The 26,483-nt window shown below is 34.1% G+C and overlaps 1 protein-coding gene across 1 annotated transcript in view; it reads left to right on the top strand.

Annotated features, from left to right (window-relative positions):
• The first annotated feature begins 2,607 nt into the window (after positions 1-2,607).
• The window catches only part of LOC117333914, a 132,688-nt gene continuing 108,812 nt past the window's right edge, over positions 2,608-26,483 (top strand). The window contains exons 1-29 of the mRNA XM_033893334.1: positions 2,608-2,768; positions 4,972-5,080; positions 8,188-8,265; positions 8,727-8,950; positions 9,212-9,289; positions 9,452-9,547; positions 11,593-11,685; positions 11,954-12,067; positions 12,608-12,775; positions 13,022-13,124; positions 13,572-13,705; positions 15,067-15,267; positions 16,031-16,168; positions 16,948-17,112; positions 17,634-17,827; positions 19,235-19,364; positions 19,527-19,606; positions 20,067-20,154; positions 20,457-20,582; positions 20,893-20,963; positions 21,629-21,869; positions 22,341-22,553; positions 22,862-22,981; positions 23,127-23,291; positions 23,649-23,828; positions 24,169-24,300; positions 24,760-24,948; positions 25,540-25,671; positions 26,024-26,215. Coding sequence (XP_033749225.1) covers positions 4,999-5,080; positions 8,188-8,265; positions 8,727-8,950; positions 9,212-9,289; positions 9,452-9,547; positions 11,593-11,685; positions 11,954-12,067; positions 12,608-12,775; positions 13,022-13,124; positions 13,572-13,705; positions 15,067-15,267; positions 16,031-16,168; positions 16,948-17,112; positions 17,634-17,827; positions 19,235-19,364; positions 19,527-19,606; positions 20,067-20,154; positions 20,457-20,582; positions 20,893-20,963; positions 21,629-21,869; positions 22,341-22,553; positions 22,862-22,981; positions 23,127-23,291; positions 23,649-23,828; positions 24,169-24,300; positions 24,760-24,948; positions 25,540-25,671; positions 26,024-26,215 — 3,927 coding nt within the window. The 5' untranslated portion in view covers positions 2,608-2,768; positions 4,972-4,998. The remainder of the gene's footprint in view (positions 2,769-4,971; positions 5,081-8,187; positions 8,266-8,726; positions 8,951-9,211; positions 9,290-9,451; positions 9,548-11,592; positions 11,686-11,953; positions 12,068-12,607; positions 12,776-13,021; positions 13,125-13,571; positions 13,706-15,066; positions 15,268-16,030; positions 16,169-16,947; positions 17,113-17,633; positions 17,828-19,234; positions 19,365-19,526; positions 19,607-20,066; positions 20,155-20,456; positions 20,583-20,892; positions 20,964-21,628; positions 21,870-22,340; positions 22,554-22,861; positions 22,982-23,126; positions 23,292-23,648; positions 23,829-24,168; positions 24,301-24,759; positions 24,949-25,539; positions 25,672-26,023; positions 26,216-26,483) is intronic.

The following is a 26,483-nucleotide window of genomic DNA, read 5'->3' as shown; positions in this document are numbered from 1 at the left end:
CGAAAATGCGATAGACCTTACACTGTAATTATCATTATTTTGTCCTGAAACACAGCAGTCGCAAATTATATCAACATGTATATAGGTCCCCACTGGTGTGATTTGTATTGTGATCAGAGTGTTTTGGAAGTGTAGTTTGTTCTTTTACACACTTACTCGTCATGAAATAAGCACAGTAAAACGATCAGTGTTCGTTAAAAATTGAATTCAGACATTCAAAATGAGTCACTGCATATGATGTCTTCACGCCCCGCTGGAATGTCGTGGGGATGTTTACCTGCCTCTACAGGTAAGAAGTCGGTATACATGTTTACCGCATAGTTAGCTTACCGTAGTCCCGTTTTCCACATACTATATATAGTCATTTGTATATAAATACTAACATCATATTTATGTACAATATTCATTAGCAGGTATATATATGCATATGCATATCAGAAAAGTATTTTACAATTTAAAAGGGTGAATAAATACATTTTTTTATATATTTTACAAGATGTTGGTGCTTTTTCAACACTTGATTGGTTAAATTATCCTCGCATCTACATCAACAATTACCGCGATGACCTGAGGCGCTACGATATCGATCTTCGACAGTACACACAGTATGTATGTACAATATGTATACCAGCTAAATGCTGGTCAGTCTTACTAGTAAAAAAGGAGAACAAAGACTGTTTGTTTCATCAGTGATTTAAACCTACCTGTACATATTACACAAAACACTTTTAAAGTCTACCTTACATACATCGATCCCACGTCTCTGTATTAGTCATACAGGTAATATTTAAAAATCTCTCGGTATATATTAAAGGAATTCTGAGTGTCGGGATGGAAAGGGATGACACCGGTAACCATGTCTCGGTACACCAGTCAGACACAATACAGGGAGAATGTTTATACTTCAGCCCGAATGAACTGGCCGTGAAATGAGTTGTCTGGTCACCTACAGCCGATCGTCTTCACCATGTCCTCCCCTATTACGACAGCTAATGCTGTACCATTCGATATCGTTATATCTTGGAATATATAGAAGCCAAATGGACACGAATCGCCTGTCTGTTTTCACTGCTTTGGTGACTGTTTCCGAGCATTTTAAGCGAAGTTGACCTCTGTGCTCTTCCCAAGTGGTCATTTGGTATCTTGATCATAGCCCCCCAAAGACTTTTGATGAAAGGCAATATATTTTAATTGTAATTTATTTTGCCAACCTGTATGGTAGGTGATTAAGAACCAATTTTTGGCTCTAGCTTTGGAAAAGCGCCATTTATTAAAACTCAAAACGACGTTATTTCGCCCAGAAAAAGGGCGTTAAATGACGCCAATATTGGTTGCTATAGCGATTTTACTATTATGCTTTATCGTTATATATACGGTGCCTTTTCTCCTCTTTTTTTGTTTTTACCCGAAAAAGAACCATTTTATTACGGGCGTCGTAATACGTACAAAAATGTATATCGAAAAAAGAGCAGAGTGAGCGCTTTCCGCCCTTTTCACGCCAGAAAGGCGCCATTTAATATAGAAAATAAAGCGTATTTTGCTTTCGTGGAATAAAACTTGTTTTTTGTCTTTTCAACCAGAAAAATATGCCGTTTAATAACGCCTTTTCATGTGGAAAAGGCGAAAAAACGAAAAGTCAAACAATGACCTTTATCTGTCAAGCCAGTTCTCTCGTACAATACACCAATATTACTTTGTCCTTATGTTCCAGCCATAACATAATTTGAAGTACCTGTTATAACGCTATTTTGACGTCATAAAAAGTAACGAAATGCATGCCATCAGAGTCAACAAAATCCGTCTGTATTCATTATTGAAAATCAGTACAGGCTAGTTATGTTCTATATCCGGATCCATCATTACCAGGCCACCTTTGGTAAATCGGTCCTGGGTATTAAAAATTGTCGATTTTCAATAAATGTTAATCGAACTTAAGCCAAGACGTTATACTGTAGTATTTTTTCCTAAATGTGTTATGTTGTGTTTATGGTAGACACAGCCAAATTTAACAAAAATGCGTATATTGATTTAAACGACATTCACTCGGTTATATTTCCTGATGTTGATGTTTTTGTTAGCATCTGTAATGAAACTCGTTGATAAACTTCTTTCGAAACTAGTAAAAGAAACAATGTCATATGTGATATAGGCTTTACATCTCTGGACAAAGTTAAACTTCGTTTTTGATTTTTACGCTAACAAATTGTGTTCATAAACTCCAATTATTTTTGTTATTTTATTTTTTTTCGTGACATTTCTGTTATTGTAAAGTATGTAAATCCATTAATTCAATTAATATATAGTGTTACTAATAACATAGAGGTTTTCTGCATAGACCGGGCCCCAGGTAAGTACGAAACTAAGCCTATATAAATTCTTTTTTCGTCTTATGCAGAAACACGGGAAACCCCCTTTTTCTGATTGGCTGTTATTTTTACTTCACCACAGGCAACTCCTTTGGAAAGAAACCCGCTCCACTTGTAGAACCGGTTTGTCAACTAGTCTACGCTTGAGTTGGCTCCAGCCTATTGAGGTTTAAAATAGTATCAAGAGACGGGCTTTTCATAATGAAAACCTTAGCATATATTATTGTACCTGTTATAGACCGTACTCAAGGTGTGGTGGTGATTCCGCGAGGTTGCAACCACGGGTACGGACCATCGAAGTGGCCTGAAGTGCATCAGAGGCCAAAACAGACCTGCAATAATATTCAGCAGTCGGGATCGGACATATATTTTTTCGGATATTTGATTATTTAATAACAAAAGGTGAATATTGAATTTTATTTTACAATTTGTATTTTCGATACCGGTTTTATGAGTATGATATGTGTGCCATGCTTCTAGCACGCTGTGACTAGCCTACTGAAGCCCCAGAATTTATAACATAAGAGTTGACTAATGTTGAAGGCAATAATGTTTCTAATTATTGTCGATGGTCTGATTTTTGTGGAAAAAAATAATGACGTGATTATGATCCAGTGTTAGATGATTAGTGTACAAAACGAATAGATAAATGTTGATTGACAGGTGGGAAATATGGGTCTGAATGATGGGGTTTGATAAGGCTATTACTTGGTGATACATTTATTTTAGTTATTAAGACCACTTATAGGACTTTGATGTCTTCGACATCAAGCACATGGTCGCCAGAAACGAAAAAATCACTTGAAATATGTTTATGCATCATTTATATAACCGATGAGATGAACACAAGTTTGATATGTACATCATGCTGGGTATAGGGTGTAACCGTAAAGTTTTTAAAATGTATTCGAGTTAATTTACCATTAGGTCATATAACTTAGATCTATGCATTTTTTTTATTCTGGTTGAATAATTAAATTGACAACTGTAACATATGTACGTCTATTTCTTAGATATACATTGTTATTGTTATGGATTTTTAAATTATATTGAAAGTTTTCTTTTCTTTAAATTTCAATATAATTTTGATTGATAGTATATAAAGTTTAACAAAACATTCTTGAAGTGTGTTTAAGTTAGGCTAATTGTTAAAATAAAATTGAACAAAGTGATAAATTTGAATTAATAACTGAAAATAGAATTGATATAAATGTTACAATATAGCATATCATACATTTAAAATTTGTGCATAGATATATTGTAAAAAATTATATATAATCTATAAAAGATAAATAAAGATGTCTATTGATTTTTCAAAATAATCAACAAAATATTTGTGTTGATACTTGTGCTGAAAATATTTGATAAGTTAGCCTGTTGTATCATGATCAAATTTATGTGGGGTGATTAGAGTAAAAAATTACAGTATTGTATATTGTATGAGAAAATTAGCCAAGTGACAACAGCATTATATAGTTGTACAATATATTCTGGATATTGTCAGTGAAAACAATAGGGATATTATCTATTCTGAAGCTCAATAATCTATTTGTTTTTCGCTCCATTTTATGGTATTGAAGTACCCGTAAGTTGTCAAACAGGTAGCCTGATTTAGGTGTATTACAGGGCTTGGTCAACTCATTCAGGTAACACCGTGCTTCAGTGCACACAGTAGTATCATAGCGTCTGGCTTCTGGGTGGAGCAAAATATGGACGTCTACCGACAAAATCAAAATATATTGACAAGCAAATAATACATCCCTGATTGTGTTTATTCCAAATTGCAAAAACAAATGAAAGAATACAATGTTAATCTTTGAATTCTTGAGTGTTGATTTTAATGTGAGGTTTGTTTACATTGTTGATTTGAATACCTGTCGTTACACTTTATAGTTTGAATACCTGTTGTTACACTTTAGAGTTTGAATACCTGTCGTTACACTTTAAAGTTTGAATACCTGTTCTTACACTTTAGAGTTTGAATACCTGTCGTTACACTTTAGAGTTTGAATACCTGTTATTACACTTTAGAGTTTGAATACCTGTTGTTACACTTTAGAGTTTGAATACCTGTCGTTACACTTTAGAGTTTGAATACCTGTCATTACACTTTAGAGTTTGAATACCTGTTGTTACACTTTAGAGTTTGAATACCTGTTATTACACTTTAGAGTTTGAATACCTGTCGTTACACTTTAGAGTTTGAATACCTGTTGCTACACTTGTAGAGTTCTGCATATTTTTCAAACATACTCCAGTGTAATTGTCGGATTGTAAATGTAAGAATGCATTGCATAAAAGAAATGATGAAAAATTATGTGTGTTTTTACTGTCTATGATGTTAATACTGATTCACAGTATGAAGTCATACGCTGATAATTTTACCTGTAAGGTTGTCAAAGTGTCTAGTTATCTTAAGGGTTTTGATAGAACATTATGCAGTTAACAATTGTTTGATTATTTTTTATGATTTGATAGTTTATTTTACATCCAAATAATAATATAAAATTTCTACAGCTATTAGAATTATAAATATTAAATGTCTTGGTAGCAAACGTAAAAAACAATATTTTGTCTGTGTTAACTTTAAGACTTTAATTTACAGAGAAAGATAGTGGCATTGTCCACAACCATGGCTGTCCCTGGCCGCATAGATTCACTGGGACTCCTTGTCACCGCCCTAGTGATGACTAGCTATGTAGCTGCTCAAAATCGTAAGTTTAATGTCCTGGTTGCTACATGTAAGAATTTCGTCCTGTTCTGACTGTAGTGTGAGACCTATACTTCAGTGTAGGACAATGTGTTAAAGTTCTCTATGTTTATATGTTGTGTTGAGGACTCCAAGGTCTATATACCTTACCTCTAATATTTATATAATCAGAAGTTTATTATATATGTATTGATTATGTAGGAAAGGTATTATTTGTTTTAGATCTTCTTTGTGGCTGCCAAGTAATATCTAATGATATTCATAGAATATCAAGAGTTCTTGTTCCCTAACCCAACCAACCACTCTTTTTTACTGTCTTTCCTTACCCTCTTGCACCCGTCTTCCAACTCCATAAACTTGGGTGTCTAGTTTTCCCCCTACCGTCCCTTCAACCCCTTATTTTGTAAACCCTTCCACCCTCAAACTCCATAAATTTGGTATCCTTTCCCTCAATGTTTCCTCCGACCCCTTATATTATAAACTCTTCCACTGCCTAACCTGAAACTCCATAAATTCGATTTTTTTCCTTCCTCCAACTCGTTGATTTGTAACCCTCTCTGTATACCTATACCTCCCTAACCTGTAACACCTTCCCTAAACCACCTTCTTCATCAATATGTAATCCATACCTTAATCACCCCCTCCCTACCTCCCTCCCTTTTAACCCTTTAACATGTAACCAAATCCCTAACTCATCCTCCAATAGTGAACTCCATCCCCCTCCAACCCCTCTCCTCCCCCTCAACTCCATTGGTTTGTAATCACTCCTACCATACCCCTCAAATCCATTGGTTTGTAATCCCTCCTACCATACCCCTCAAATCCATCGGTTTGTAATTATATAAGTAGGATTATTATTACTATAGAAATAATGTTAGTTGGACTTTAGCTATAGAGATAGTGTTAGTTGGACTGTAGCTATAGAGATAGTGTTAGTTAGGCTGTAGCTATAGAGATAGTGTTAGATAGGCTGTAGCTATAGAGATAGTGTTAGTTAGGCTGTAGCTATAGAGATAGTGTTAGTTAGGCTGTAGCTATAGAGATAGTGTTAGTTAGGCTGTAGCTATAGAGATAGTGTTAATGAGGCTGTAGCTATAGAGATAGTGTTAGTTGGACTGTAGCTATAGAGATAGTGTTAGTTGGACTGTAGCTATAGAGATAGTGTTAGATAGGCTGTAGCTATAGAGATAGTGTTAGTTAGGCTGTAGCTATAGAGATAGTGTTAGTTAGGCTGTAGCTATAGAGATAGTGTTAGTTAGGCTGTAGCTATAGAGATAGTGTTAGATAGGCTGTAGCTATAGAGATAGTGTTAGTTAGGCTGTAGCTATAGAGATAGTGTTAGTTGGACTGTAGCTATAGAGATAGTGTTAGTTAGGCTGTAGCTAAAGAGATAGTGTTAGTTAGGCTGTAGCTATAGAGATAGTGTTAGATAGGCTGTAGCTATAGAGATAGTGTTAGTTGGACTGTAGCTATAGAGATAGTGTTAGTTAGGCTGTAGCTAAAGAGATAGTGTTAGTTAGGCTGTAGCTATAGAGATAGTGTTAATTCAGTTATAGTTGTGAAGATAGTTTGATGAGATAGAAAGTTAGCTTAGTTTTAGCTGTAGAGATAGAGTTAGGTCAGTTTTAGCTGTGGAGATAGAGTTAGGTCGGTTTTAACTGTGGAGATAGAGTTAGGTCGGTTTTAACTGTAGAGATAGAGTTAGGTCGGTTTTAACTGTGGAGATAGAGTTAGGTCGGTTTTAACTGTAGAGATAGAGTTAGGTTGGTTTTAGCTGTGGAGATAGAGTTAGGTCAGTTTTAGCTGTGGAGATAGAGTTAGGTCGGTTTTAACTGTGGAGATAGAGTTAGGTCGGTTTTAACTGTGGAGATAGAGTTAGGTCGGTTTTAACTGTGGAGATAGAGTTAGGTCAGTTTTAGCTGTGGAGATAGAGTTAGGTCGGTTTTAACTGTGGAGATAGAGTTAGGTCGGTTTTAACTGTAGAGATAGAGTTAGGTCGGTTTTAACTGTGGAGATAGAGTTAGGTCAGTTTTAACTGTAGAGATAGAGTTAGGTTGGTTTTAGCTGTAGAGATAGAGTTAGGTCGGTTTTAACTGTGGAGATAGAGTTAGGTCAGTTTTAACTGTAGAGATAGACGAGATAGAGTTAGGTCGGTTTTAACTGTGGAGATAGAGTTAGGTCGGTTTTAACTGTAGAGATAGAGTTAGGTTGGTTTTAGCTGTAGAGATAGAGTTAGGTCGGTTTTAACTGTAGAGATAGAGTTAGGTCGGTTTTAACTGTGGAGATAGAGTTAGGTCGGTTTTAACTGTTGAGATTTTGAGATTTGATTGTAATTTTTGTGACATTTTTGTTTGGTGGTCTTTTCAGATCAACCTGTCTTGGTCTGATTGGCATTTTCCTCACGGTTGAATGATTTGTTAATATTTATGTAGAACAATGCATGGTTCAGTCAGACTGAGTCCGCTGACAGAATGGTCAACTACCACAAAGAAAATCCAAATTGTTTGTTAGTTCAGATTATTGTACCTGTTTGCCTGTAGAAACACTGTGACCAAGTTAGTTGATGTAGGTCAGCGGGAATCTGGTAGTCATGTTGGAGAATTTTAGAATGCGCATGTGGTCAGTGTTGTATTATATGATACAACAGTATTGATGTAAAGTGAAAAAATAGTGTGGTTGGAAAAGTACTATATAACTTCTTTATTTGAAAAAATAATGTTATTATAAAACATTATTGAGAAGAGGTGAAATCAAGCTTCCCTGGGGCGTAACTTATTCTAATTCTGAATAAAACATAAATTTGCTAAGGAATGTGTTCATAACGATGTTAATCTTTGTATTGTGTACTTGTATTATATTTAGAAAATTGATTTTTTTTTTCTTCTTTGAGTTGAAGATACATAGATTTGATAAGTGTGTCGGATTACAGAATCTTAATATCCAAATACCTTAATTAACTCACAGTACTGTATGTCATGTTGTTTTCCTGCGAAACACATACTTATAAATGTAACCACATATGTATTCTAACAAATTATGATGTATAGATTGAACACAGGATCCTTTTCATCTAGTTTACATTCTGCCTCTTAAATTATGTTCTGTTTTCAGCTTGTGACTTGACAACTGGTTCAACTTCCAGTTCCAACCCTACAATAAGATTGGCATTTAAGGAGGCCACTGCAAGTGGTAGGTTGACGCTGTATATTGGTTTTATCACAAATTTTGCACAACCAGTGTATTCAATAGTATATTATTCATGCCTCTTAATCTAAATTTCATTGTCCATGGCCGTGATGGATGCTCAATTTTAAGATAATATGATGATGAGACTTCAGATATCCAATACTAGTTTTATAAGGATATTATCAGTAAAACCTCTGTATAGGTCATAATTGAAAAAAAAAATTAGTTCAGATGAGAGAGCCTCTTAAAAGATGATGTTCGAGGTTATTAATTTATCAAAAGGAAGATGCAATCTTCCTAATTCCTAGAAGTTTGTATGTATGTACACACCTATGATTCGACCTCATTGAAGGAAGACTATATCATTTCTCTCATCTTTGGTTTGTTTTTTAACACTCATTTTGCTGTGAGTGTGCTATTAATAAGGTTTGAAAAGTTTGGTGTTCTGATGTTCAATATTATAGATCTGACCAACACAGCGGAGTATACAGCATTTAGTACAGTTTTCGGGACCATAAATACTGGAAATAATGAGATCGATCTGACCATTATTGATGTGGAACCTTCCAATCCCAATGACCCTAAAGGAACCACCCACTTCCAGCTGGTACAGCAGGCGTTACCGTCTTCAATCAATGGCGAGAGTCAGGGTGTATACATCCGACTTTTTGCCCCAATCAACAGAGATGTACGTATTCTATGTGTGTGATAAGATTGTACAAATCACCAGTTACTTTGAAATATTCAAGCTAGACATTTTTACCCCCAAGATTCTAACAAGTTAAGTAATATTTAAAATTTCTGTCCTAAAAGTTTATTTCATTTGATAAAAATCAAAATTATTAAATTCAAATCTAGAGGTGTATTGTTTCATGTTTTCAATTTATCAGATCTGTACTTCTGAAGTTTAAAATTAAATTTCTTTTTAATTGTTGTACTTTTTATGCAGGGTGATGAAGCCATTATCTCTGATGATATAGATGTGGTGGAATTTAAGCTTCGTTGCCAAGATGTCAACATTCCAGCGGTAAATATCTGTTGTTTTTTTTTACATTAAGGACAATCCTTGACTGATGTATAGTGGGTATCGATTGTGTGCCCTTAGCCTGTAATTTGTGTAAAAGGAAATTTGAATATGTAGACACATTGATTTAGGAATTTTACATGTATTTTTTACCTTTTATTTTAGGTAAGCATCACTTACAATGTACTGGTGACGATCAATGACATCAATGACAATACACCTGAATTCGAGGACACACCTTATCAGACCGTTGTAGACGAGGTGAGTCGCATGTTACACTGTATATTCTCACATACTTCAAAGGGTTATCCGGCGGTTGCTATGGAAAAGATAGGTCAATCTCACACGGGGGGGTAAAGACAGCCGGCACACGCTATATGACGCTGCTCACAATAACGTAACGTCATCATTTTACATTGAGTAACGAAGTCGTAAATGATGACGTCATAAATTTTGACGCACATTCCAAGGAGGATTGAAGATGGAGCGATGAAAACCTTTCACAAAAACTTATATTTGCTTGCAAGTATGTAAGAAATATAATTAAACATGGCTCTGTTCTGTGAACAAGGATATCTCAACCCTCGTGAAAGACTATGGCAAGCCAGCACTTGGCAAGCCTCGTGCTGACTGGCCAAACTCTTAAACTTGGGTTGAGATATCCCTGTCCACGGAACAGACCCATGTAAGATTCTATTATTCTTACTTCTTTAATTCCATTTTCAAATGTTCATCTGGAATTGTACAAATGTACATCTGGAAACCTACATATGCTGTGCTCACGCTATCGATTGCATTTTGCGCATTTTACGAAATGTAATCACTAATTGCGAAAATATAATTAAGTATTTTCGCAACTTTTGCGAAACTGTTTTTAACCTAAGAAATAATGTAGATTGCTTAAATATCCCCCTGTCTTAAATCTTTAATTCAACCTCTTACGTTTACACTAATTACGATGCCATTGCAACTAAATTATCCTGTGATTGAACTGCATGATTAGCACATGTCGTTTACATGTATGTTACGGAAATGGAAGTACTTAAATAAATTTGCATCATTTGAGCGTTTGTTTGATGGGCAATGCTTTGTAAAGCGTTGGGCAAAAACATGGCAGCTGTGACCCTATAGGCAGACGAATGTTCTGCTTGTGCTTTGAGCTTACATTGCTCTAAAACAAAATGACAATTGTTTGTTCAATGTTATTTCAATTTTCATTAATTGTATGAGCAATATTATTTAGTGTTTAAAACGTATGTATCAGTCAATATCTTGTATCACGAACATTACATAAGGTACAATTCACTGTAAACTCCACGTTGTGACAGGGCTGCAAAATTATTTGTTTAGGGTGATTTATGTATGAAGCATCTATTTGAAATGCTGTGAATAGGTTAAGCAGCAGATATCATTCTCCAGATCCAATGACTTACAATGATCACCAACATGATCTAAAGTAATAGGGACAGTCAATTCAATTTTCGCAAAAAAATAAATAAAAAAAGTCCCGGGAACGATAAGATTAAAACATAAGTTGTGTTTTGAAAATAAAGTTCATATAACTTTTAAAGTATAACATTATTTCAGTGTAATCTCAAGTGTGTTCTTTTTTAATATGAAAATAATAGCAGCTAAAACACAACTGTTTTGGTATGATACAATGCTGTTTTAGTTGGTTGAGTTTTTTTGTTTACCCTGAGGTAATAAATGATGTTTTTCAGTATTTTGTAATTTATGAATTCTTAAATAATGAAAACTTTTAATGCCTGTTTTTACTTAAAAAACAGTTTAACACATTGTATTGATATATATATATATATATCAAACAAATATGTGTGTGCTATATTTAGTTATTAAATTCTAAGCAATAACTTTGTCTTGCTAAAACCATTTCTTATTTGCTAAAGAGAAAAAAGGTATTTTAGCAACTTTTTCTAAAGGAGTTTTACGCCTGGAGTGAGCAGGTACATCTAGTGAGACCTAAATATATAATTGTGGAGGAGGCCAGTAAAAATACAAGAAATTAACACTAGGTATGCTGAAGAAAAGACACTATGAGATGCCTCATAAAGACATATATTGTAAGCTGCTCTGGGAAGACACACAAGGGTGCTTCAAGAAAAAAGTTGAGATTTCCCAGGAAAAGACATCAGGGACAGTTGTTATGATAACATATGCTGTGGTCCGTTATTTGACAAGAAGCCCCACATTTGGTAATAAGCCAACCCATATTTCTTTATTTTTTTTTGTATTTTTTGATAAAAATAGTAAAAAATGCCATTTATATGTATATTTTTTCCTTACAGTTGGCAGTTGTGGGTACGACAATATTCCAAAACATCTATGCTACTGACAAAGATTATGGAAATAACCGAAAGGTTGTTTATGATATTGTACCGGTACGTAAAATTGGAGATATTGACCTTTTTTTAATTCATTTTAATATTTTTTTTATTGCTTCATAAATTAAAGATTAATTTTCTTTTTGACTAGAAGTTTGGGTTGTGTTAGATTTTCGTTGATACATATTTGTTGAGTTGAGTAAATGATCCATTTAACAACTGTTTACTTCAAAGTATTTTTCATATACAGTTAAAATATCATGATTCTTGATGAATGAATAATGTTATGGAAATGCATTAGTTATATATTTTTTTTATTTTGTAGGGGGTTGGTTCAGACAAATTCATCCTGGACTCCAACTTTGTGAAGATTTCCAGCCCATTAGACTATGAATCATTGGGCACTAACAAATTTTATGAGCTTTTGATCACAGCTGCCGTAAGTTGAAATGTGTTGTGCAAAATAGAAATTTCCCACATCAACAAACAAGGATAAATTTTTCTTTGTAACTTTTGACATTTATTATCATGATAAACATGTTCTGATTGTGAAACACATTTGTTTTAGGTGTATGAAAATGAATAATGTTTGTATGTACTTAGATAGTACTAGATTTGTAATTTGATGTATGAATAGAATTTTGTACATTAGTTTAGTATTGTTTTATGTCTTATCAACAACTAAGGTAATTCAAGACTTTTGTATATAAAAAAATCTTTCAACTCAGTTACTTTTTCTATTAGTCTACATAACAAAACCTGTCTACAAAGGGCACCTAAATATAACAAAAACCTGTCTATAAAGACCATCTCAATATACATGTAGTAACAAAAATTTGTCTATAAAGACCATCTCTACATAGTAACAAAAACCTGTCTATAAAGGGCAGTCCAGAACTTATTTTCAAGAGAGCCTTATCAAGTCGAGTTGAGGTATTTTCTAGGATATCAGCTATGTCTTAGTTTTTTTTTTTTACAGGATAGTGCAGCTGCAGGATTGCAAAGAACAGCAACAACGACCTTGACCGTCACTATCCAGGATGCTGATGACCTCAGTCCAGTGTTTGTGTATCCGGGCTGTACCACATTCAATAACTTTTGTGTATTCCCTCAATACACTGCCTCCATTATATCGGGAACCACTGCTGTAAGTACCAAAATTTACATGAATTTCAAATCACATTCCATGTTCATTGATGAAGAATTTATTATCTGAATCAAGGCAGTATTTTTCTGACCATTTTGGGAAGTTGCCGTCTGATGGAAGATGGCCATTTTTTGTGCAAAGTGTAAAATTATTAAAGACTATTAGTTCGTTTTGTAAAATATTGACAATGTACTTTGTATATTTGTTCTGTAATGGGCGTTAATATATTTTTCGTTTCTGTTCTAGACTCTAGCGATATATGGACTGGGAGATACTACTACTCCAGTTGATATCCAAGCACGGGACAGGGACTCCCTCAACTATCTTGTCCAATTTTCGATCTTGGAAAGTAGGTGTCCATATAAATAAATCAATACATCAGGCAAAACTTACCTGTACAAAACTTACCTGTACAAAACTCAGAATTGATTAAGTTAATATCTGGTGTGTAAACCGCATGTTTTTTACAGATGTTTTAAATGTCACACTGAAAACGAAAAATGTCATTGTGAATTCACACTAATTGCGCATATGTGCACAGTCTGGTTATGAACAATGTATTTCTATGATTTAAATTTAATTTGTACACACTTGTAAACAATGTTTTCATTAGTAAGGTTATATAGCAAACACACACTGGAAATGTAAATACTGTATATAAATATTATCTTTATTCCAACATTAAATTTCTTAAAGGACAAAATGTTTGTTTTTATCAAGGCCACAGATAGGTGGAAATTTAGATATGAGTTTCATGAAACAAACGTTTCATTATTTCTGTCATGTTGTTTTTCAGCATTTCCTCCTAATAGAGCTTCAAGTTTTACACTGTCACCATTACCAACCAGCAATAATGTGTACTCCACGAGCATCACCGTCACTACTCCTCTGAACATACAAAACGAACCCAGTATCACAGTGTTTATCCTGGTAATATTACATCTCTTGGATTTATTTGTCTAGAAGCTAATGAAGTTGGAGATTTTATTTTTGAAATGTTTATAGCCAAGTGTGAAATGGATTTTATTGTTTTAGCTTTAAAGTATTAAGCTCTGTGTTCTCAATTTAAAATCCAGACTTTGGGATACTTCCTTTTTTAATGTAGAAATTTATGCATAACTTTGTTATTTGTACTCTGTATTCAAGTTAAACCACTCTGTCACCTCCCGGAAATCTTAATCAGTCCTCGTTATCTCACTCTTGACCTGATATCTTGTTAGTTATTTCGGCTCAGAAAATATGAAATTCAGGCAGGTAATATGCTATCAGATTACCTGCCTAAAACCTAGATAACAAATTTGTCACAATGCAAAGCCTACTTTATACAGACTAGTGAAAACAAAAATAACCAGCATTATCTATTTATTCATTAAAAGATTTTTTAAGATAACAAGAATAAAAAAGAAAATAATTGGCGAAATGTTGTCTGCTGTGACTTTGTATTACCTGCCCATTACTTTGTATTACCTGCCCATTACTTTAGATTACCTGCCCATTACTTTAGATTACCTGCCCATTACTTTGTATTACCTGCCCATTACTTTAGATTACCTGCCCATTACTTTGTATTACCTGCCCATTACTTTAGATTACCTGCCCATTACTTTAGATTACCTGCCCATTACTTTAGATTACCTGCCCATTACTTTGTATTACCTGCCCATTACTTTGTATTACCTGCCCATTACTTTGTATTACCTTCCCATTACTTTAGATTACCTGCCCATTACTTTATATTACCTGCCCATTACTTTGTATTACCTGCCCATTACTTTGTATTACCTGCCCATTACTTTAAATTACCTGCCCATTACTTTGTATTACCTGCCCATTACTTTAGATTACCTGCCCATTACTTTGTATTACCTGCCCATTACTTTAGATTACCTGCCCATTACTTTAGATTACCTGCCCATTACTTTAGATTACCTGCCCATTACTTTGTATTACCTGCCCATTACTTTGTATTACCTGCCCATTACTTTGTATTACCTTCCCATTACTTTGTATTACCTGCCCATTACTTTGTATTACCTGCCCATTACTTTAGATTACCTGCCCATTACTTTATATTACCTGTCCATTTCTTTAGATTACCTGTGAAGAATCAGAATAAAATAAATCACAGATGGATGATTGGCCAACCAAATGCTTCATGTCATATTTTGCAGAAGGACAAATAAGTTTATGAGAAATGACATAGACAATGAGCCCTGACAAGACTGTGATCATGACACTGTTATTATTCATCAAGCACAAAAACTATTTCTTCTGTTGATTTTTATGTTTAGGCACAAGAATTTGGTGCTTCAGGAAATAATCGCTCCAGTGAGGCCGCTGTGGACATAACTGTAAATCCTGCTAATCAATTTGGACCAGTTGTGTCAGTGCCATTTGATGGTTACGTCGCTGAAAACTCGCCTATAAATACTGTTACATTAAATCAGGCTGGAACACAACTGTTACGCCTGATTGTCAGCGACCCGGATTTGGTAAGTTTTTAGGTATTCCTAACAATGTTAATATGTTGGGTTTTTTTCAATTGAAAATTTGAGAGGTTTGTGAACAGATAACTTTAGATTGTTTCTAAGATTTCCTACGAATTATAAGGATTGTTAGCAATTTTATTGATTTAATAAATTAAGAATTATCTGAAGATGCCAGTCAGATGTGATTTTATTACAAGCTCTGAATAGTGAAGGTGACTCAATAAAACTGCTTTTAGTAAAGGAAAAAATAAATAACTAAACAAAAAGATATTTGTAAAGATGAGAGTACCCTTTCTGTATTACCAGTGTAGCATGTTATTTTGAATAAGAAAAAAAATCAAAAGAAATAAAATCAGGATTATAAAACATGATTAATTACATTCTTCAAGTGCCACACAGATTACAAATTACCTTCATTTGGTAAGTTAAGTCTTCAGAAATCCTGAAAATAGGCCAGTCTATTTAGTCAAGAGGTCTATGGGGGAGCTTGCAAATAAGAGGTTGGCTTTAAGTATTGGAAATTTTGCCTGACCTTGAAACAATCTTAAAACAAATGTATTAATTTTGCTGTTATGTGTACACAGAAAAAAACCCCAATTGATATGACACTTTTCAGATGTTGTTGTTTTTATTAAGCTGGAACTGTATAATTTGTGAATGAGAACAAGGAATATTTACAAATGCCTATAAGAAATTTTTTTATACTACCATGGTATTAAACATGTTATTGAAAAGAAATATTAACTCAACTTTTTATGTATTTCAGCCAAATCCTGATGATGGTACATATAGTTATGCTGTGAGTGGAACCAGCAGTCTTGGAGTGACAGCAGATGGATACGTTGTGGTGGCAGGGGCCCTAGACTACGAAGCCATACCTTCCCCAAAGTCGATCGTCTTCACGGTTGGTTGATTTATGATTCCAATATGTTAAGACATGGTTATGACTCGAGTATGTTAGGACATCGTAATGACTCCAGTATGTTAGGACAAGGTTATGACTCCAGTATGTTAGGACACGGTTATGACTGGAGTATGTTAGGACATGGTTATGACTGGAGTATGTTAGGACATCTTAATGACTCCAGTATGTGAGGACACGGTTATGACTCCAGTATGTTAGGACACGGTTATGACTCCAGTATGTTAGGACATCGTAATGATTCCAATATGTTAAGACATGGTTATGACTCCAGTATGTTAGGACACGGTTAAGACTCCAGTATGTTAGTACATGGTTATGACTCCAGTATGTTAGTACATGGTTATGACTCCAGTATGTTAGTACATGGTTATGACTCCAGTATGTTAGTACATGGTTATGACTCCAGTATGTGAGGATATCACCCTTTAATTATTGTGTTTTAAATGCACAATAAATCAATTTCATTGTGTTATGTTAATCATAATTTCTTAAAACAACTTTTTCTGCTAGGAACTCTCTCTCACATTTTGAACTGTTTCTATAAGATGTTAACTGAATGACTGTATTTTGATTTCTTGTAGAGTTTCCTCCCTTGATAGGATTTTATTTATTATAGATTTTATTTGTGTCAATATAATACAATGGGATTAAGCACAAGTTATCCAACTTACATGAAACACTTTCCAAAACATCTCTCTTGAGACCACATGGAGTGGTTTGGAGTGACCTCTCCTCATAATTTTCTGTCTTTTTCCTAGGTCACGGTAACAGAGACCCACACAGCTCAGCCCAAGTCTACTGCTGTTTCTGTGACCGTCTTTGTTACGGATGTGAATGACTTGACTCCAGATTTTGTGGGATCTGGTTATGCTGATTCAGTTGTTGCTGGAGACTATTCATCATCTCCTTCAAGTCTTATTGTTGTGAGTGATATAATTCTTATTTCAGTAACATGTGTCTGTGTTTCTACTGATATTTATACATATCTGAGTGATGATTTATGTTGTATTTGATGGTCTGGGTTAAAAAAAGCAAAATCAATGGTCTCTGTTTAAACTGAACAAAATTAATGGTCTCTGTTTAAACTGAACAAAATTAATGGTCTGTTTAAACTGAACAAAATTAATGGTCTCTGTTTAAACTGAACAAAATTAATGGTCTGGGTTTTAAAAATAATATTCAATTGAATGGTCTTGGTTTTTAACAAAACACTGAATTCAATGATCTGGGTTTTTAAAAGATATTGTATTCAATGGTCTTGGTTTTAGAAAATATTTGTGTTCAATGGTCTGTATTTAAAAAAAATGTATGTAATGGTCAGTTTGTTTTGTTTTTGTTTTATTTTTGAAAGAAATTGTGTTAAATGGTCTTGTCTTTTTTTTAGATTTTTTTGTGTTTAATGGTGTGGTGTTTTTATTGAATGCTCTGTTTTTTAACTTCCTAGATCACAGCTACAGATGGTGACACGGGGGATTTCGGACAGGTGCGATACTCTATTGTATCTGGCGATCCACTCAATAAATTTGCAATTAATTCTGTGAGTGGCCTGTTATCTGTGGCTGGGACAGTTTCAAAGGATGAGATTTATGTTTTGGAGGTAGAAGCAAGTGACTCGCCCAACACCCCCAGTGTCAGACGGTAAGATCCTTTATGTGTTAGTTGCTAGATACTCATAGTTTGAATGCATTCTCTACCTCCTAGTAACATGTTCCATGTTTATTCTCAAATAAGCCATCTCACATACTGCAATATTTTGTTCTGAAGTTTATGGGAGCTTATATAGGAGCCGATTTGATTACCTAATATCTAAAATTGAACATTGTGCAGAGAAAAGGCTTATTTTGTGGACAAGTGTTTATTTGCAGAAAAATATGGTACCAAAAATTAGGATCGAGAGATTTACAATGTATAAAGAAAAGCTATTGTAATACCTGTCAAATATGTGAGTAATTTAAAATCTGAGATGATCTAAAGGAGCATCAAAATTCATCATTTTTTATTTATATTGAAAGATATGTTGTGATTTAATCTTATATTTGTATTTTTATGCTGAAATCTTTGTGTTAATTAAAGATTGTTCTATTCAAAATATTCATACATATTGTATCATTTTCTGTTGGCATTTATTGTGGATACACAATTCTTATGAATGCAATAATCAGTAATGATTTGATGAAATTAACATTGAAAATGCACCCTGATACCAAGATATGAATATGTAACAATATTATCTCCAGGTATGCACAGGTAAATTGTTCAGGTGTTACCTTTATTATTATCCTCAAGTGTGTACAGGTAAATTGTTCTTACCTGTATTATTATCCTCAGGTATGTACAGGTAACTTGTTCAGCTGTTACCTTTATTATTATCCTCAGATGTTTACAGGTAAATTGTTCAGGTGTTACCTTTATTATTATCCTCAAGTGTGTACAGGTAAATTGTTCAGGTGTTACCTTTATTATTATCCTCAGATGTGTACAGGTTAATTGTTCAGGTGTTACCTTTATTATTATCCTCAGATGTGTACAGGTAAATTGTTCAGGTGTTACCTTTATTATTATCCTCAGATGTGTACAGGTAAATTGTTCAGGTGTTACCATTATTATTATCCTCAGGTATGTACAGGTAAATTGTTCAGGTGTTACCTTTATTATTATCCTCAGGTACGTACAGGTAAATTGTTCAGGTGTTACCTTTATTATTATCCTCAGGTGTGTACAGGTTAATTGTTCAGGTGTTACCTTTATTATTATCCTCAGATGTGTACAGGTAAATTGTTCAGGTGTTACCTTCATTATTATCCTCAAGTGTGTACAGGTAAATTGTTCAGGTGTTACCATCATTATTATCCTCAAGTATGTACAGGTAAATTGTTCAGGTGTTACCTTTATTATTATCCTCAAGTGTGTACAGGTAAATTGTTCAGGTGTTACCTTTATTATTATCCTCAAGTGTGTACAGGTAAATTGTTCAGGTGTTACCTTTATTATTATCCTAGGGTGTGTACAGGTAAATTGTTCAGGTGTTACCTTTATTATCTTCAGATCTGCAGTTACAGCTGTGACAATCACTGTTACACCATCCGGTACGGAGGCCCCTGTTATACCTGCCAATTCCTACAGTATTTCTGTCAGTGAGGGTGTTGAAGTGGATTCCTCTGTATTCACCGTTCCGGTAATGCCCTTTAACTTATAAAACATTGAATACCTTATTAATTTCTAAATTGTTAATTTTTTACAATTAATCTAATATCTTTAATATAATGTGTTAATTTTATCATTTGAACATGGGAGAAATGTTTACTTTGTGTTTGATGTGTATTTTTTTGTATTACAGGCGTCAGACCCTGAAGGTGAATCTTTGAACTTTGCCATTATTTCCGGAAATAATCCAGTGCATTTTGCAATTGATTCCACGTAAGTTTTATGTTGTACAAACAACAGGCATGATAAAACCCCCAATTTGACTTTAACTTCAAATCTGTATGTTACAAAATGGATTTCTTTTGTGTTATAAAAAACTTAGATTGGATTAGATATGAGAACTGCGATTTGATCCTAAGAATGAAATCCCCATTCCCAACATTCCTATTGCTTGTTTGAGTGAAAAAAAATACTTCTGTGATTTTCTATAAATATGCCTTTTTGTTATACAAACCATCAAAGAGTGAAATTACAATAGGAACAGTTTGATTTTGTTTTAGTTACAATATTAAAACAATTAAGAATAATTATCACTGCAAGTATTCTTAAATATGTTACTGAATGAGTCAAAATGACCCTAGTGAAAGAGTGATTCTACAGTAATTTTTTGTTTGTTTGGATTTCTTCTGAAAAGAAATAGAATATCTTCAATCCTTATATGTTTTTATTGTAGTGGGAAGCTGAGTAATGTGGTAAAACTGGATCGCGAGACACGTAGCTCCTACACTCTGGGCGTTGTTGTAACCGACCCAACATCACTGGTGAGTAGATATCCCTTTTAACACTCTAAAAAATTAGATTATTGAGTTCTAAAAATACATGTGGTTTGGTATAACGAAACGATAACATCTCATTTGTAGTTACAACTAAATGATACCATTTAAAGCTACAACTAAACAATAATGTCACTTGTAATTAGGAATAAATTAGCTCACCATCAGAAGATACAGCCAAAGCATCTGATAAATTAATGTAATTATATCTTTACCAAGAAATATGCATTTTTAGAAATTCCTCTTGTTTATTTTTCAGTTAATGATGCTTTTGATCTCTTTATATTTAGACTGACACTGCTACAATCAACATTGCTGTGACAGACATCAATGACTTTGTGCCATCTTTCTCTCCATCTGCTTATACCTTCACAGTTACTGAAGGCCAAGCTGCCGCCAATGTTGGCACAGTCACGGTAGGTGGAATTAGCGGACATATCAAACCAGTCTTTTGATTTGGATAGAGTAATTGATATATGCTTAGTATATGGATTTGGGAGAATACTCCATTTGATTTTGATTGTTTTTTCTTAGAATAACCCCCACCCCATTAAAAACAAAAATTATACAAATTAGTTATGATTGTATAAAGATTTTTACATCATTGCTATAAAAAATGTGATTGCATGTATAGATTTCTGGACAACATTAGAAAATTTCAAACTTTGAAAAAGACATAATCATTTATTTATCTTTTACATATACGTATGTGTCTTTCCGTTTTAGGCATTTGACAATGATGAAGGAGTTAATGGCCAATTGGATTATTCAATTTCCTCCATTTCTACTGGCTCACTGTAAGTAACGCCTCTTTATATGTTACGGTAGATTGATTGTCATTAATCCCCTACATAGTCATCAGTTGGACATTGTATATCTGAAATCCACCTGTTTGAAATTTTATTATCCAGTTCCTGCGTTGCCCTGACACCATTTATATTTCTGTTATAAACTCACATATCTGAGCATCAGCATACCAACCGAAGGAATTATCTGTCTCTCAAATGATCGAATATGTGATGCTTTACTGCAATAAATTAATGAAAACATCTTTTTGTCATATCTAAATCTACGTTGAATCTGGAGTTTTTCTGAGGGTCTTTTGGGCCCAATTCCTAATTGAAATTATTTCATGCACTTAATGCCAAAATTTGTGGTTTTCTCCTGAAAATATCCTTCCAAATTCAATTCACCAATTTTCTTCCTAAAACAAGGCAAAAAGTCCCAATCCCTAATCGGAGAAAAAAATTCTGCGGGAGTTTGTAATTTGACTAAGATTTGTCTGTACACATCATTTATTTGACTTATTATCTACAGATTAATTGATGTGACACTTGGCCGACTACACTTGCTCAATGAAAATCAGTTTTGCAGGATTTTCTGAGATGAAGAGATCTGAGTGGTTTCAATGTCATATTTTGGTAATAGTTTTACTGAAATTTAATCTTCCTTTCCTTTGTAGATTTTCAGTGAGTTCTACAGGTGTGATAACGACCGCTCAAGCCTTGGATTACGAATCACAAACTCAACATATTATCCTTGTTCTGGCCACTGATAGAGGCATTCCTCAGCACACAGGGACTGCCACGGTCACTATCAACGTCCTGGATGTTCAGGATAATGTTCCACGATTTGTTGAAGCAAGTTATACTATTGGTGTAAATGAAAACCTACCATCTGGCACAAATGTCATCAGTGTGCAGGTAAGACATTTACCAAATACCACATACATACCAAACATTTACCAAATACCACATACATACCAAGCATTTACCAAATACAACATACATACCAGACATTTACCAAATACCACATACATACCAGACATTTACCAAATACCACATACATACCAGACATTTACCAAATACCACATACATACCAGACATTTACCAAATACCACATACATACCAGACATTTACCAAATACCACATACATACCAAACTTTTAACAAATAAATATCAATCATACAAGTTTATACATATACCAAGTAAATAGAGTTTATACTAAATGCATACACCAAATACATACATCTACCAAATACATAAATATACCAAATACATACATATACCAAATTTATACATATACCAAATTTATACATATACAAAATACACATCGATCAATCAGTTTGGTTTAGTGGAAAAGTATGTTAACGTTTCATTTTCTTCATGTTGCAGGCACTTGATGTAGATACTGTTGATGCCATTACTTACAAGTTTTCTAGTGGCAGTTTCGGTCCTTTTTCAATTGATTCCTCATCCGGACTGATAACTCTCAACACACCATTGAATTTCGAAGCAATACCACTTTATGTGTTCACTGTGACAACCGCTGAAGGCGAGTTGAGTATACTACCATCAGTTTCCACCACGGTCACAGTGTCTGTCATCGTAAGTCAACATTTTACCCTCGTGACTATAAAGTATAGACAAAGAGATAACCTATTGGTGAAGAAATATGTAGTTTTAAGATTTTGCAGGACTAACATTTTTATAGTTTTCTTTCAGTGAATCGTGAAATATAGAGAAATAGAATCTCTAACTAACTGACTTTAAATAAATGTTGTCTCCTACAGACATCACCGTTCTATTTAATGAGCGTTCCATCAACTGTTACGGCCTCTTGGCCTTCAGCGGACAACCACTCCTTGTGAAGTTGATCACCAGTTTCTGTATGATCTTTGTTTATCATTAAACAGGACATGAATGATGCCACCCCAGTCTTGTCTGTGTCTCCCTCATCAAGGACTGTACAAGAGAATGTGGCTGTCGGTACTTTCACCTTATTTGATGTTGATGCAACTGATGCTGATCCCATTGTGAGTATACATGCAGAACTTTTACAGTAATCTTACCTGAGATTTTCTGACTATTTACTGATCAAGAAAAGAATTGATTTTAAACCGTATTTTTGTTCTTTGTATATCCTATTCTATTGGCTATGACATTTGATCTCTATTTCAGAACACTGAAAACAACAGAGTGACTTTTTCTATCACCGGTGTCACCTCAAATGCTCTGTCCAACCCCAACAGTGGGGACAATCTCTTCGTCATCAGCTCGGATACTGGAGTTATTTCCCTTGCTCAGCCCCTGACAGATGACAGCACTAGGGCTACTATCTACACAGTATGTACTTAGGGTATCAAATAAGATCCCATAAGAAATAGTTTTTGCTGAGGCATCTACCTACCTGGAAAACTCCACTTTTTGTCTCATTCAGAGTGATGTGAATTTTTATATTATTTGTTAATCTGTATATCCAGATATTGTAGTTTAGAAAAAGTATGTGTAATACTCGAAATGTGATAATTTTTTTCACAAATTTTTCGTCAATATTCTCAATTTTGTAGCTGATACGGCTTCAAATTCACAGAAAAAAAATCTATTTCTCCTGGAATGATTTATCAATGAAACCAATGAAAACATATAAGAAATTGAATTGAACTTGCCATGTTCCATCATTATGTTCCAATTCTCATTTAGATAAATGTGGAAGGTCGTGATCATGGAATCCCTCCCAGAAGTGGTTTTGCAACATTAACTCTGACAGTTATCAGGAACAATAACCCGGTGTTCAATCCTTCATCCAAAACAGAAACCGTCAACAGTAATGCAGCTTTCCCCAATGTACTGTTTACATATGCTGCCACTGATAATGATGCGGTAGGTTCTACTTCACAAGGAAATATTCTGCTTTTTCAGAAAATGATTAATAGTATTTAATATCATCATGATTGATATACAGTACAATAATGTCTGTTAATAAACTAACAATAGATAAACTCTACATATTGTAGGATTATACTGTAAATTGTTTAAATTGAGTGCACTTAAATTTTAGTGCATTTACTAAATTTCAACATATTAACAGAAGGATAAATTAGAGCAGAAATAATATTTGCAAATAAATTGTCTATAGTATCTCTAATTAATTAACAAATGAATACTTCAGTATGTATTCCGTGGACATTGTGCATTTGTGATGTTGCTTCTCTGTATTCAGGGTGTCTTTGGAACTCTGACATACTCACTGATTGTTGACGGACAACTGCCATCACATTTTCAAGTTGGTGCCACCGACGGCACTATCACCCTTACCAACTCTCTGCAGACTGATGATGCTGACACCTACTATGTAAGTGTATTTACTCAATATCACTGTATTATATCTGATATCACAAGTGTTTTTTAATTTATTGATTCTCAATCTTGCAAAAAATATCTGTATCTTTTTTAAATACTGCACATAGCATTTGACTACATGTATTTTCTGTTTTTTTCTGTAGCTGTTCTCAAATAGGCCGCATTCCTTAGTGTATAAGTTAGTATTAAAGTTTGGTGAGGGCTTATTTACGAAGCACTTAAAATTGGTGATTCAGCAAAAATGAAGAAGGGGACTTTTTTGTGAATAAATACAGTGACAGCTTTTGGTACAGATGTAGTTTGTTGTATATATAATGTGATTTTACTTCAGCCTTGACAACTATTGATGGAAACACTTCCTGTGATATAATGATGTGTTACCAAGATAGTGTAACTTGTTAGATCTAATCCTAAATGTTGTGTAGACACATTTTTAAATTCCTGATTACAGCTTCGAGTGGTGGCTACGGATGGGGGTGGTCTTGTTGCCACTGGTACAGTCACAGTCAGTGTAACACGGAATTTGTTTGATCCAAATTTTCTTGGTGTTGGACCATTTAATTATGCTACAACAGTACTTGAGAATGCCCCCCTGCTGCAGTCTGTGTTTCAAGTGAACGGTATTGATGCTGATCAACAGGTAAGACTTCGAGGACTTGTTTGTTACAGCTGACAGTGCAAGTTAAAAAGCTTCCAATTGAGGTTTTAAGAATATATATTTAAAGTCGCTATTCAGGAATCGTTTCTGAGATATTCCCCTATGATGACAGTATGATATGGTCATCATATCAAATGTCAACATTTTAGTTTGTGCTCTGCTAGCACTGTCAGTTTTAAGATATGAATTGATAGATCTAGGTTCATTCTCTTTCATTTACAAATCTATTCAGAGAATTGTTGTTAATTATCTTTACAAATATTTGTTAAAATGGTAATTGGGATTCAACTATTGAGATTTTTATTCAATATTACTTCAATTATTTTTGAAAATATTGTTTTTTCTTAATTTTCATCTAAAAATTTATAATAGTTTAAGTGGCATCATTCCATGGAATTTTCATTAAAGGTTCTGGTGGAAATCTTTTGGAGGCATAGGTATGACACAGTTAGGTAACATACCTCCTTAAGTTAGGAGTTGATATATTTTTCAGGTTTGTATACCCGAATGGAACAGAAGATTTGTGAAGTGTTTTAACCAGAGGTTTAACTTGTTTATTGTTTTACATTTTAGTCGCCGTACAACCTAGTTAGCTATAGCATCGTTGGTGATACTCTGGCACAGCAGTACTTCATTATCACAGGCACTGGAGAACTACAGCTGAAACGCTCCCCGGCTGACAATCAGGCTATCGCAACCTTCGCAGTAAGTTGGACAATATAGACAAATCCAAATATCTCATTTGTAGACAAGAAACAACTTTAACAGCCAGTACTGCAATTAATTATTTTTGCTGACTTTTTATAAAATGTGTATTTATTGCATTTTTTCTCCAGTGATATATTCCATAAAAAGCTTCTAAATATTTGCCTTAAGTGACAGTTGTTCACTTTGGTAAACAACTAAAGTATGGATTGTCCGACTTCCAGTAATACAAGAAATCTGTCCCCTTCATTAATATCTATTGGACTACTACTACAGTAACTCTACCTTCCACCATTGTTATATGGTATTAACAGAGATTTTACTCTAGGTGTGTAAATTTTCTCCGTTGTAGGTAACAGTTGGCCTTCAGGATCAAGGAGTACCACCGAGAACTGCTTCAACTAACGCAGTAGTCAGTGTTACGGTGATCAGGAACACAGAACCTCCCATTTTCTTCTCCACCTCCTACACCAGGAGCATCAATGAGAATGTTCCTAGTGGAACTAACATTGTCAAAGTCGCAGCCTCAGATGCTAACACACAGGTACATACATGATTTTATTTCAGATCTTTATGCACTGAAAACCAATTACACTCTCTTTACACCAGTACTATAGCAAATCATGTAGTTGTGCCAATTCATCATCAGCTTATCTTTTAAAATTTCTTACTGGGCCTAGGACTTGTCAACGACAACCTACCACTGATCTTGTATTGTTCTCAAAAATTTTAAGAGAAGTAAGAATTGTTATGAAAATTAAATGAACAATCACTAAAAATTTTTAGAGTTTAAAAATGAGTCTTGAACTTAC

The sequence above is a fragment of the Pecten maximus genome, chromosome 1 (genome assembly GCF_902652985.1).
Source record: "Pecten maximus chromosome 1, xPecMax1.1, whole genome shotgun sequence".
Taxonomy (NCBI): domain Eukaryota; kingdom Metazoa; phylum Mollusca; class Bivalvia; order Pectinida; family Pectinidae; genus Pecten; species Pecten maximus.
The sequence above is the reverse complement of the archived record's forward strand: the minus strand, read 5'-3'. Positions and strand labels throughout refer to the sequence as shown.